Source organism: Diceros bicornis, chromosome 8 (assembly GCF_020826845.1).
Source record: "Diceros bicornis minor isolate mBicDic1 chromosome 8, mDicBic1.mat.cur, whole genome shotgun sequence".
Taxonomy (NCBI): domain Eukaryota; kingdom Metazoa; phylum Chordata; class Mammalia; order Perissodactyla; family Rhinocerotidae; genus Diceros; species Diceros bicornis.
In genome coordinates this window covers 10,381,421-10,394,853 of record NC_080747.1, presented here as the reverse complement: position 1 = coordinate 10,394,853, position 13,433 = coordinate 10,381,421, and the positions used below count along the sequence as shown (strand labels likewise).

The window sequence follows — 13,433 nt, the reverse complement described above, 5'->3', positions numbered from 1 at the left end:
CCTACCACGTGCCAGGCCCATTCTAGGCACTGGGGACACAACAGTGAGTGATTTAAAACATTGTGTCTGTGAGATTCACCCATATGGCTGCACGTAGCTGTAGGCCAGCCGTTCTCACTGCTGGATAGTATCCTATTCTCTGAATATATCACACTTGATTTATCCATCCTACTCTTAGTGAGTATTTAAGTCCTTTCCAGGTTTTTGGAAACTGGAAAATGAGGCTATGGACATTCTGGCATATGTCTTTTGGTGAATTTATCGTATACACTTCCTTTGGGTCAATTCCCTTCAGTCTTTCTAATCATGTCAGAGAGAAAGTCTCAGGCTGGTGCTAGCATGCTGTGACATCTCTCTAGCTCTTGTAAATCTGTCCTTATAACAGAGAGCCAACCTCAGGCCCAGAGCCTTCAGCATCCTGTTATAACTAGCTAGTTTACTAACATTGTTCTATCCATATTATATATACCTTTTTTTAAAGATTTTATTTGGTAAGAGGTTACTTGTGCTCCATTTATTCCTATATAAGTATATTTATATTATTTATATGTTGTTCATACAAGGGTTTTTTTTTAAATAAGTTTTTTTCAAGTTTAAAAAGTCATCATTTAAATAAAGGTATTAAGTAAATAGCGATTATGGTAGATACAGATGGCAAAAATGTGAAAAGGGGTATGCGAATGACTATAATCCAGGAAGTGCTACTCTGAAAATGCCAGGCTTTTGAGTTATGCATCTTTGCTTATCATCACTGGGCAGCATCTTGCTCAGATGAGTCAGTTTAATTAAAGACTAAGTGTTCAGGTTGGGTGCACCAGCGAATCACTCTAACCCACTGGGTTTCCTTGTTTCCAGGAGGAAAAGGTCACAGCAGGTAGGGTGGGAGGCTCCCGGAAAGACTCACAACTAAAGTATTATGTGAGCTGAACCTGGCAGGTGGAGAACATCATCTTTTAAAAAAATAGTACGTTCTCCTATTTCCGTGTTCTTGGCCAGACCTTGTGGGTCAGTGGGATCTCCATAGTGAGGAGTGGGGCAGAGGGCATGTCGGTGCAAGAAACAGAAACAAACGTTTTGAGGGAAGGTCTGGGGGTCACAGGCTGTGCTAGGAATTGGTAGAAATAGGCAAGAGAGCACCTCCAGTAATCAGTGCCCCGCCCATCACCGTCATGATTGATCTTTGTGTCACTGATAACCGAGCACCCCTGAAATCCTGACTGAGTCCCCAAATCTCCACTCACTCTTCTTTCCAGCTCATATCCCTCATACTCATCCTTGCATTCCAGCAAGTGTTTACTCCTCCAGGACTTCTACCCCACTGGTTCTAAATCCATCAGTCACTCTCCTCCTGTCATTGCTTTTGCCCTGATCCAGTTTAGGTTCTAAGGCTCCATGATTATAAACCCTCCCTTGAAAATTTCCTGAACTCCCTGGCTGCTCTTGTGAATGGCCCAGCAATGCTTTAACTTTGGGTCACCCAACTCTCTACCCACTCTATGCCAGGTTTTTTGTGTTTGCTTTTTTTTTTAACTCTGAGCAGGGGAATGTTGCTGGAGAAAAGCACACACTTCTGTTAACTGGTCACACTCTAAGTTCATAGATGGGAATATCAAATACACCCTCAATACTGCTCAGCTCTTCTTTCTTACTGCCCTGAAGTTTTTGTCCACAATGGCTCTTTCTCACCTTCTCACTACTCCACAGTCCTCCTTCCCCCACTCTCCATGCTCAGCTTGCCTCATACTAGTTGAGAGAATTAAATAAAATAATAAGCATAAAGCACTTGAACAGTACCTGGTTCATAGCATGTGCTCAGTAAATGGCAGCCACGATTATTACTACTTCATTGTCAGTCACCTCGATAACCAGCGTATAAGCATCTACATCATTCTCCCTACCAGAGACCAACCTCTCTCACTTTCTCAAGGACTCTGCTTCTGCAGTTTTCTCTTCTCTCCTGCATTATCAACCATCTCTCTCTCTCTAGTGGATTATATACACCAGTACATAAACATATTCTAGTATCTTCTATCTAAAAATAAATCTCTGTGAGTGAAATGGTGGCTACCAGGACATGGCGGCTGGGGAGATAGAACAGATGTTGTTTAAGTGTACAAATTTACAGTGAATAGTAAATAAGTCCTAGAGATCTAATTCACAGTATAATGAACACACAACAATATTGTATTATAATCATCAAGCTTGCTAAGAGACTCAATCTTAATTATTCCAACCACTAAAAAGAAGTGATAAATACGTGACATGATTGAGGTGCTAATTATCACTACAAGGGCAGTCATATTACAATATATAAATGTATCAAGTCAACATGTTGTACACCTTAAAGTTATACAGTGTTATATGTCAAATATATTTCCAAAAAAATTAAAAAATAAAAAACAAAAATGAATCTTTAGATGCAGGATCCCCTCCGTCTTCCACCTCACTGCTCTGCTCCCCTTCATGGCTAACCTTCTTTAAAAAGCTATCTGTATCGACTATCTCCACTTCTTCTCCTGCCATGCTCTCCTCAACTCATTCCAATCTGGTCTCCCTTCTAACTCATTCCCATCATCCTGTAAGACAGTTCCTGTCAAGGTGACCAACGACTTCCATGTTGCCTAACCCAAAAGTCATATCTCTAGCTCATATTACTTGACCTCAGCACACTACACAGTCAATCACTCCCTCACTGTGGCAACATTTTCTTCTCTTGGCTTCCTCAAGTACCAAACTCTCCTGGTTCTTTCTCCTGAACTCCTTCTCAGTGTCTTTTGGTGGGTCTCCCTCTGCTGCTGAAGCTGTAAGTGCTGGAGGAGCCAAGTTGCTTCTCTCTTGTCAGTCAGTCCGCAATCATTTCCTAGGCGACCTCATCCACTTCTATCAATACACTTATTGTCTGATAATTCCCAAACTTGTATTTCTAGCCCTGACCACTTCTTGAAATGTTATATTCACTTGCTTAGTCCACACCTCCACGTGGATGTCTACCAAGCATCTCAGACATAACACATCCAAAACTGAACACCTTTCTCATACTCTTTCTCTCAAGTTTTCTCAAGTTTTCCCCTCCTAGGTAAAACGTACCATTAGTCACCCAAGCCCAGATCCACGAGGTACCTTGGATTACTCCCTTTCCATTGCTTCTCCATCCAATCCATCGAGTCCTTCAAGAATACTGCCAAACAATCCACAGAATGGTAGCAATATTTGCAAATTATATATTTGATAAGAGATTAATATCCAAAGCATATAAAGAACTAAAACTTAAAAAAAAACAACAACAAAACAAACAACCAATTCAAAAATGGGCAAAGGATATGAATAGACATATCTCCAAAGAAGATATACAAATGGTTAAGAATCATATGAAAAGATGCTCAACATCACTAATCATTAGGGACATGAAAATGAAAACCACAATGAGATATCACTTCACTTCCTTTAGGATGGCTACTATAAAAAGAAAGAAAAGGAAGGAAGGGAGGGAGGGAGCGAGGGAGGGAGGGAGGGAGGGAGGAAGGAAGGAAGGAAGGAAGGAAGGAGGGAGAGAGGGGGAGAGTGAGAGAGAGAGGGAGGGGGAGAGAGAAAGAGAGAGAGAAAGAAAGAGAGAGGGAGAGAGAAAGAGAGAGAGAGACAGAGAGAGAGACAGAGAGAAAGAAAGAAAGAAAGAAAGAAAGAAAGAAAGAAAGAAAGAAAGAAAGAAAGAAAGAAAGAAAGAAAGAAAGAAAGAAAGAAAGGAAGGAAGGAAGGAAGGAAGGAAGGAAGGAAGGAAGGAAGGAAGGAAGGAAGGAAGGAAGGAAGGAAGGAAGGAAGGAAGGAAGGAAGGAAGGAAGAGAGAGGGAGAAAGAAAGAAAGAGAGAGGGAGAAAGAAAATAACAAGTGTTGGTGAGGATGTGGAACCCTTGTGCAACTGTAGATGAGAGTGCAAAATGGTCAGGCCTTTATGGAAAACAGTATTGAGATTCCTTAAAAAGTTAAATATAGAATTACTATATGATCCATCAATTTCATTTCTGGGTATATACCCAAAAGTCTTGAAAGCAGGGTCTTGAAGAGATGTTTGTACACCCATGTTCATAGTAGCATTATTCACGATAGTGAAAATATATAAGCAACACAAGTCTCCATTGACGGATGAATGGATAAACAAAATGTGGTATACACATACAATGGAATATTATTCAGCTTTAAAAGGAACAAAATTCTGACACATACTACAACATGGATGAAACTTGAGGACACTATGCTAAGTGAAACAAGCCAGTCACAAAAGGACAAATACTGAATGATTCTGCTAATACGAGGTACTTAGAGTAGTCAAGTGCATAGAGACAGAAAGTAGAATGGAGGCTGCCAGGGAATGGGGAGTTGTTTCAGGGGTACATTTTAATAAGTTTAATAAGTTTAAGTTTTGCAAGATGAAAAAGTTCTGCAGATGAATGTTGGTGATGGTTGCACAACCATGTGAATGTACTTAATGCCACCGAACTGTACACTTAAAAATGGTTCAAGTGGTAAATTTTATGTATATTTTACTACAATTTTAAAAAATAAAAATAATTTTTTTTAAAAAGAATACTACCCAAATAGATGCCAAATCTGGCCATTCTCTCTCTCTCCAGCACCACCTAGCCCAAGCCACCACCACCTCTGGCTTGAAATCACTAGCTTCTAGCTGATCTCCCTGATTCTCCTTTGACACCCCCAGAATCTTTTTGTCATAGAACAGCCAGAGTAATCTTTTTAAGATGTAAATCATGTTCAGTCACCTCTTTGCTTAAAATCTTCCTATGGCTTCCCATCATACTTAGAATAAAGTTCACGCTCTTACTGTGCCATAGAAAGCCCTGCACAGTCTCGTTCCTGGTGACTTCTTAACTCTTACCAACCTGCCCCTCCCCACCACACTCTGGCCACAGGAGCAAACTGTCAACTCCTTGAGCACGCTATGATGTTCCCACCACACATAGGAAGGCAATCATAGTGCCTTCTGCACTAGCTTTTCCCCTGTCTGAAAATCTCTTCATATCTCTTTCTGCTTTGAATCTCACTCCATCTAAAGAAGCCCCAAATCACCTTCTGTCACATCACTCCATCCTAATTTTCTCCATAGCACTTACATCATCTGATGTTTTCTCCATTGCTTTATTTAGGCATTTGTTTCTCCATGGTATTCCTCCACCGGAATGTTAACCTTTTGGGAATAGCACCTTATGTGACTCTGAAGCCCAGAGCATAGAATAGTACTTGAGACATAGTTTGTTGAATATTAATGAATGAAAGGCAGAGACTAGAGACAGGGAAATTAGTTACAAAACTCTGCAAGGAGACCTGGCATAAGACTCTGAGGGCCCCCAGAATAGTTCCTTAGAAACAGAAATATAATAAATTCAGAAAACTTTCTTCGTATTTTACAAGCATCTCAAACTCAGCACAAGCAACAGCACAGAACATCTTCCTCTTTATCCACTCAAACCTGCTCCTCCTCCTGACCTCCCCCTCAAAAAACTGCACCATCTACTGCACCCACTGTCTAACAGACCACCCAAACGAGGGGAAAAAACCGGAGAGACAAGATAGGTTTGTTTGTAATGCCTAAACTTCCTGATGTCTAGGGTGAAATACCCCAACTAGTCTCAGGAAGAAATGAGCTTCTGAAGAACTGAGAAAGCTTCCTATGGCTCCTAAATCACCCTCCAGCGGGATCCTGGGTCGAGCACCCACAAGAGGCAGCCTGTGGAGCCAGCACAGAGGAATTATGGAGGTCTTGGGTCAGGAAGTCTCTGGGCTCTCCCCACTGCAACCTCCTCGATCCTAAGTCGGATCTCTACATGTCCCGCCCAGCCTCCATCTTTTCCCCTGCCCTTGAGTGAGGTGAGTCTTCACTGCGTCTGGTGAGTTTTTAAAATGGAACACCTCCACTGTTAGATCACTGACAACGTGAGACTGTGGAAACATAAAGCGAGGAGCAAACATATTGCGTTTTATGAAACCAACACTTGCCTTTCGGCTCTACTCATCACAGCGCTTCTCTACAGCGGTGCACCACACAGCCCGCAGAGGTGCCCGCTAGGTGGCGCTCGTCCTCCACTGTACCCAGGCGGGACCCGGAGTCCATACAGTTCTTTTTAAACTGGAGAGGCGATCGCCAACCCTCGCTTTTACAGGTAAGAAAACTAAGCTCCAAAGGGAAAGTGTCTTCTCTGAGGTCGTATCGCTGCAGCTTCGAGCAAAACCCAGGTCCCTGTATTTCTGAACACAACGATCTTCCATCATCTGGCTGTCTCCCTCTATACACGGTTTAGTTCATTGATTATAAAAATAACGGTGTCTTTCTTTCTGCACAACATGGTTTAGGTTCAGATCCGCAGGCCTTAGCGTCCTTTATTTTCAAATGCACCGAACAGAAAAAACCGTTAGACTTGCCTGCCTGAATTCTTTCTTTGATTTCCTTAAGTTCCCAGCTCCTTTTCTGATGAATGCGTAGCACAGAAATTAGTAAGGAAGACAATGGAAAACATTTAATGAGAAGAAAAGTAACGGTTAATGAGAAAAACCGATTAGAGCCGAAAACCCAACTGGGTTGGCATTAGACAAAGTCAGATTTAAATCCTGATTTACCGGCTTACTGATGGTCAAGTCATTTAAACTCCGTGAGTCTCGGTTTCTCATCTGTAAAATGGGGATAACAATGTCTTCTGCCCACCCCACCCTCAAGATTGTGTAGATTAAATAAAACAATAGTCTGCGGCTCCTGGCGCATTTGGTGAGCAACGTTTGTTTAAATATAAAACTACCTTGGCCCAAAATAATGCTTCTCTGCGCAGTCTGATATACCTGGACCATGTGCGTGAAAAACCCTGGTGGAACGGATAACTTAGGATCCCAGGAGCTGTGGTCTGCTCGCGAGAAAGTGGCGTGTCGCTTGACGCTTGGGATGCTTCGGATGCTTGGAGCACCGTCGGGAGCCTGCGGATGGTGGCGGCCAGCCCCGGGAGCGGCCTCTGCCTAGACCTGGCTCCGGCGAGCCTGCACTGGCGCCCCCTCCCCGACCGCCAGCTCGCGCAGTTCAGCAGCGGCCTCGGAGGGCACCGAGTACAAACCCTGGTTTTAAAGGACTGGAAACTGTGGCCCAGAGAAGGCAGGTGATTTCGGTCAAGGTCACAGGCGTCTGAGAGACGAGTCCCGCGTGGCCTCCAGTTGAACAGCAGCCTCTGGCGCGCGCCCTCAGGTCGCTCCGGGCACAGAAGGCGGTCTTCTCCCAGAAAGACAGGACTGCCGAGGGCGCAGGTGGAGAGCGGCAGGGGCGCGGCTCTCGGTGGCCCCACCGGAAAATCTCGGCTGATTTGGGTCCCCTGGAGCGCGGGCGCGTGCACAGCAGCTTCAGGCTCGCGCCCGAGAGCCGGGGTTTCCCCGTCTCCGGACCCCTCGGCTCTCCCACTCTCACTCCACGCTCCGCTTGTGGCCCGCGGAAGCCTCACCGCCCAGCAGCGCCTCGGACCCGGGCTGTACTGGGGGCGGGAGGGCGCGGCACGTAGGGGGCGCGCAGGGACCAAACTGCGGATGAGAAAGAAGAGACGGAGGAGAAAGAAACAGGGGAGGAGAGGACGACTAGGCAAGGGCAGGGCGAGGGGCTGGGGAAGAAGGCACGCGCGGAGCGAGCCTGGCGCCGGGGCTCCCCGGCTGCGCCGATTCCCGGGGACCGGTCCAGGCCGGAGCGCGGCGCCGACTGAATGTCAGGCGCCGTCAGGCAGTCTCGCGGTTCCAGGAGCTCGCGACCACACCAGGAGCAATCACCGTCAACGGGCTGGAAGCGGGGCCCCGGCACGTCCGCGCGGACGCCCCCCTGTCCCAGAAGATCTCCGGCCTTGCGATACGCGCTGACCTGCTGAGCACTAGCCGCACACGCTCACTCACTGGCCTTGACTCTGCACGTACCCAGGGAAATCTCTATGCATCCGACCACCTCCACTCACGGTCCCCTAAAGCCTTTTCGTCCCCACCCAACCCCTATTAGGAGCAGCTTCTAGTTGTAGCTCTAGCCCGGTGTGTTTATCCTCCGCCAACACCCAGCTCCCGGCCCTGCCTGCAGCCGTTCACCAGACCTAAAGATCCACCAACCGCCGCTGTTGCCGGAGATGACACGCGCCTCCTGAGGACTCGGAATGCGGCCACTTTCCTACACCCCAGGCACGCAAAGAAACGGACAACTCAAGATCACCATCACCGAACCGCATCTTCCCATGCTTTAAAATCCTCTGCCCAAGCCTGTGGCAAAGGGCAGATCTTGCTGTTTGAAAGGGCAACTAAATAGTGGTTATTATTTTCAAGTAAGTCTTTGTACAGCCCCCAAACTTACTCCAATAAACATTCAACCTGCAAATATCTCTGCCTGCCTAGGTGTCCGAAACTCACTCTACTATTTGTCCACACCAAGCCCTAACCCCACAAATGGATAGCTGTCTGTGACACACGTTCACACCTGCCCATCTCTCACCTTCTGGGCGATCTGTGTCTATCTCCTCCTGGACTCGCCCCCAGAGAATAAGGACAAATTGTCTAAAGTGGTGGGGTAGGGGGTAATTTGAAGAATAAATAAAGGTCAGCGGGAGGAAGGAAAGAACACGCTTTCTTTTGAAACCTCGTAAGCATTCTGTTCTGTTGCCCTCCCGGCCCGAAGAGCGTCTCGTTCCTTACACTTGCCGGGTACTAACGCCAAATTTAAACACCTTTCCCTGAAAACTGATGTAACCTTAGATAGCTGTAAAGGGCAATGACCTCTTCAAGTGTGAGTAGTGCATTGGGGATGCAAAAAAGCATCATGTGGCTGAAATACTGAAAAGTATAGATACTGGAAAGTATGAATAGTGCGTGTATTTCAGTGTGCCGTGCAGAACGAGAACCACCAAAAGGAAAGAAACAAGGGGAAATGTTATTTATTTTAGTGACATCAAAAACACCAACCCCAGCAATTTACTAAATTAAAATCACAGTTCTTTAAACTTATTTAATTGTTAAAGTTGTGTATTTGTTGTTAGGTTAAACCTCTGGTAAAATTTATGGACGATAGTAAAGAATGTCACCTGAGCAAATTTTTTATTTAAAAATAAATAACATAAATAAGTAACAAATGTTTTGATATCCCCATAATATTTGTGTTTTTTTATTTTGGTTCCTTCTATTACATAAAACAATGCATTTCTTATTTTTCTAAAAGTATTTAATGTCATCAGTCCGGGATCATTACCATGGTAATTCCCAGCTATCCTTTTAAACAAGCTCACAGCTTTTTCTAATCTTATTCAACTCACAAGTAACAGAATATTTAAGGAACAAATTGAAAGGGCTTTTGCTTTCTTCCTGGTGTAAAGTTTAACAAACTCCAATTAAATTCTGTATTGGCCACCCAGGGAAAGGACCATGCAATTTCCAGAAACTCTCCCAAAGATGCCTTCCAATTTCTCGCCTGACTTTGGTTCTAACTCTACCATCTTTTCCTTTTTCAGTCCTCTATAGAACTCGAATCAAATCAAACAATGAGGAAAGAAAAATATTCCTAGAGTACTTTTAGGTAACTGATTATTTCAGCGAATAGACGTGCGGAAGCCGCGAAATTGTAAGGGGGATAAAAGGTGCATTTTGTTCTTCGCATCAATGAACCTTCCTAGAGAACAGAAACTGCGCGCGCGATTTATGGAACAGCGTTATCTTGGACTTTCCCGGCAGTTTCTGACGCAACGAAATATCGTGTTCCATAAAAGCAGTGGAATACGTTGATAACGTCTGCAGATAAGAAACGTGGTTTCTCGGGCAGCGTGTCTGGATAGGTGAATCTCCCTGTTGCTGGAGGATGCTTCGACGACCAGGCATGGGAGGGAAGGGGTTAAGTCAGACCCCGACTTTCTCGGCTCAAAGTGCAGACTTCTGTCTGTTAGTGTCAACGTCGCCCAGCTGGAGCCAGCCAATGGGCTGCCGGGAGCGCCCGGGACAGCCCAGTGACGGGGCGTGGCCTGCGGCTGTCACTCAGTGGTGAGGAATGACACCCGAGCGGGAGGGGGGGTACGGTGGAACGCTGGGGAAGGAAAGAGAGAAGAAACAGATAAACCAGGGCAGGGGGTAAAAAGGTGCCCCGCGCCTCTCGGAATCCAGCGGCCGCTGTCGCCGCTGCCGCTGCGACCGGGGGTGGGCTCCGGAAGAGCCGGCCCGGCAGGGGAGAGGACAAGCCAGAAGCGAAATCCTGCAGGCGAGGAAGAGAGAGAGGCGCAAAGAAAAAGTGACTCCGGCCGTGCGCCCCGGAGGCGCTCAGGAGGGGACTGCAGCCGCGAAGGGGCCCCTGCCGATCCTCCCCCTACGTCCTCGGAGGGGGCAGACCCCGGCCCGCCCCTAGGGGCGCGAGGCGATGAGATAATCCAGCTGAGCTGAGAAAGGAGAGCGTCTGGCGCTGGATTGGGGGGAGGAGGGTCTCCGGGTGGGGTGGGCCTCGGAAGTGGGGGTGAGGGTCGGCGCTGATCCCGGGCCAGAGGGGGGCGGGGGCTGCTGGGCCGCGCCGGAGTGGGCTGCAGGGACCTCGCGCGCGGGGCTCACTCGCGCTGCGGCGGCCCGCGCGCTCCGTCCAGCTCGGAGCTGCCCCGCGCCCCAGCCGCCTGCCCAGCCAGTCGCTCCGGCCCGCGGCGCAGATGGCTGTGCGCGGCGCCAACACCTTGACGCCCTTCTCCATCCAGGCGATCCTCAACAAGAAAGAGGAGCGCGGCGGGCTGTCCGCGCCGGAGGGGCGCCCGGTCCCCGGGGGCACAGCGGTGGCAGTGGCTGCTGCGCCCGCTGTCTGCTGCTGGCGGCTCTTTGGGGAAACAGACGCCGGCGCGCTGGGGGGCACCGAGGACTCTCTGCTGGCGTCGGCTGCCGGGACCAGAACGACTGCGGGGCGGACCGCGGAAAGCCTGGGCGGCTGGGACTCGGACTCCGCGCTGAGCGAGGAGAACGAGGGCGGGCGGCGCTCCGCGGACGCGCCGGGGGCCAGCGGGACAGGCCGTGCGGGGGGGACCCTGGGCCTCGGCCAGCCGGTCTGCGAGCTGCCCGCCGCCAAGGACCTGGAAGAGGAAGCCGCGGGCCGAAGCGACAGCGAGATGTCGGCCAGCGTCTCAGGTCTGCTGAGTCTTCTCGGGGAAGGGGGCCGGGCTGAGGGGCTGGGCAAAAAAGGCAACTTCGCCGAGCGGGGTGGGTCTGCTGTGAGCACCCTGCACCCTGGGGTCCGGGGGCTGGCCGAGACCCGAAGCTCTGCGCGCTAGCGCAGGCTGCTCTAACCCTCCGGAAACTGAGCCCGAGAGGACCGAGAAAGTCCTCAGAGCCCTGCGTCCCGGGGCGAGGCCTGAGACGTCCTGGGACAATGTACTCTAAGACCCGGCTGGGAGAGAACCATTGCACCCTGGCTTTGAGTCCATCGCCAGTACCTTCTGTCGTGTCTGTCTCCAAATCCCCCAAACCAGCCAAGAGACCTCGTGTAGTCGGTACCCTGGCCCTGGCTCAGAGAGCAGAGGCGCTCCCGGCTCCAGGTCCCAGGGCCCGGCCCTCAGCTCAAGGATAGGTATCGAGGAATACCTCCGAATGGGCCGGAGGCCGAGAATCTGCCCAGCCCGGGCTTTGGGAGCAGGGCTTGTTTAGCTTTCCCAGATCCCAGGGCCGGGAGAGCTGCACTGGGCTGAGGACCCAAGAACTGGAGGTAAACACAGCAGCCAGCTGAAGGCAGAAGGGCTTGAATCAGGTCAGCCCAGATGCAGCGGAGAAAGGGACCTCCTCCACCGCAGGCTAGCACGTCATTTGGTCAGAAAGACGCCCGTGCCTGCCCCGGTGGGGTGCACGCTGCAGTAGGCCTCACGCTGGCCCCAAGGAAATAGTATCTGCCAGAGGCCAGCGCGCTGGACCTCTCTGCTAGGGTGCTGCGTGGAGAGCGGCGAAGAGGCCTAGGAGCTGGCGTCAGTTTAGGGTCCAAGGACTGGAGGCAGGGACACCGCCCCTCTCTTTACCCCCAATCCCCAGCTCTCCTCTCCTTTCCTTGCGAAGAGAGAGGGAGAAGCCCACCCAAGGCCTTCGTACAGCCTGTTGCCACAGCCTTCACATTAATTCCGGGTGGTTGGGGGCGGAAGACTCGGAATACTGCTTTCCCAGGATCCGTCCCCCCACCTTCACTTTACGTGAGGCCGACGCGTGTGTGCTGAGAATGTGTGTGTGTGTGTGTGTGTCTGTGTGTGTAAGCATGAGTGCGGGGAGGGGGTGAACCCAAGGAGGGAAACCGAAACGCAATCTAGACCTCCAGGGTGCAGCACCGAGAGCCGAGAAGGCTTTCGAGGATGCTCAGGTCCAGTGTCCCACGCTACTGAGGCGAGTCTGGGGCCCAGAGAGGGCAGGGAGCTGCATCTCAGCCGCACAGCATTGATACAGAGGCTGAGTCCGTTGCCGGTACGGAACAGGCCTGGATGCGGGGAGCGAGTGGGACAGGGTTGTCAGACTTGTTTCCAGGACCCGCGGCCTCTAGGCCCTCCCCACCGCTCCTGTGGGATCGAAGTATTTCCGCCCCCCCCCCCCACCCCCGCAATTGAGGCTGGACCTCATTCCTCTGCGGCGCTGACAGTCTCTTATTTCTGTTCCCACTGGACTCCTCAGGCGACCGCAGCCCGAGGGCCGAGGACGACGGTGTTGGCCCCGGAAGCGCACGCGTGTCCGCGCTGTGCAGCGGAGCCGGCGGCGGCGGCGGCGGCGGCGGCGGCGCGCCGGCGGGCGGCGCGGAGGAGGAGGAGGAGCCCGCGGCGCCCAAGCCACGCAAGAAGCGCTCGCGGGCAGCCTTCTCCCACGCGCAAGTCTTCGAGCTGGAGCGCCGCTTCAACCACCAGCGCTACCTGTCCGGGCCGGAGCGCGCAGACCTGGCCGCGTCGCTGAAGCTCACAGAGACGCAGGTGAAGATCTGGTTCCAGAACCGTCGCTACAAGACCAAGCGTCGGCAGATGGCCGCCGACCTGCTGGCCTCGGCGCCCGCCGCCAAGAAGGTGGCGGTGAAAGTGCTGGTACGCGACGACCAGAGACAGTACCTGCCCGGAGAGGTGCTGCGGCCACCCTCGCTGCTGCCACTGCAGCCCTCCTACTATTACCCTTACTACTGCCTCCCTGGCTGGGCCCTCTCGACGTGCGCGGCCGCCGCGGGCACCCAGTGAGCCGCACTGGGGCGAGGCAGCGAATGATCCCCGCGCCCCAGCTCCGGATGGCCGCTGACGGCTGTGCAGGTTGTGCCCGGTACAGAGGCGCCCCGCCGAGGGGGCAAGTGAAGGATGAAATCCAGCCCTGGCTCTGCTATCCAGGACGTGCGCCCTGGCAGCGGGACTGAGTCCGCCCAGAGGGGGCGCCTTTTTCTAATTTGAACAGAGGCACCCTTATGGCCTCGG

At 50.8% G+C, this 13,433-nt stretch overlaps 1 protein-coding gene across 1 annotated transcript; it reads left to right on the top strand.

The window, feature by feature from the left end:
* The first annotated feature begins 10,679 nt into the window (after window positions 1–10,679).
* Window positions 10,680–13,205, top strand: NKX3-2 (NK3 homeobox 2). Its single transcript, XM_058546371.1, has 2 exons — window positions 10,680–11,145; window positions 12,661–13,205. Exons 1-2 carry the CDS (start codon window positions 10,680–10,682, stop codon window positions 13,203–13,205), a joined length of 1,011 nt encoding a protein of 336 aa, XP_058402354.1.
* The last annotated feature ends 228 nt before the right edge of the window (window positions 13,206–13,433 follow it).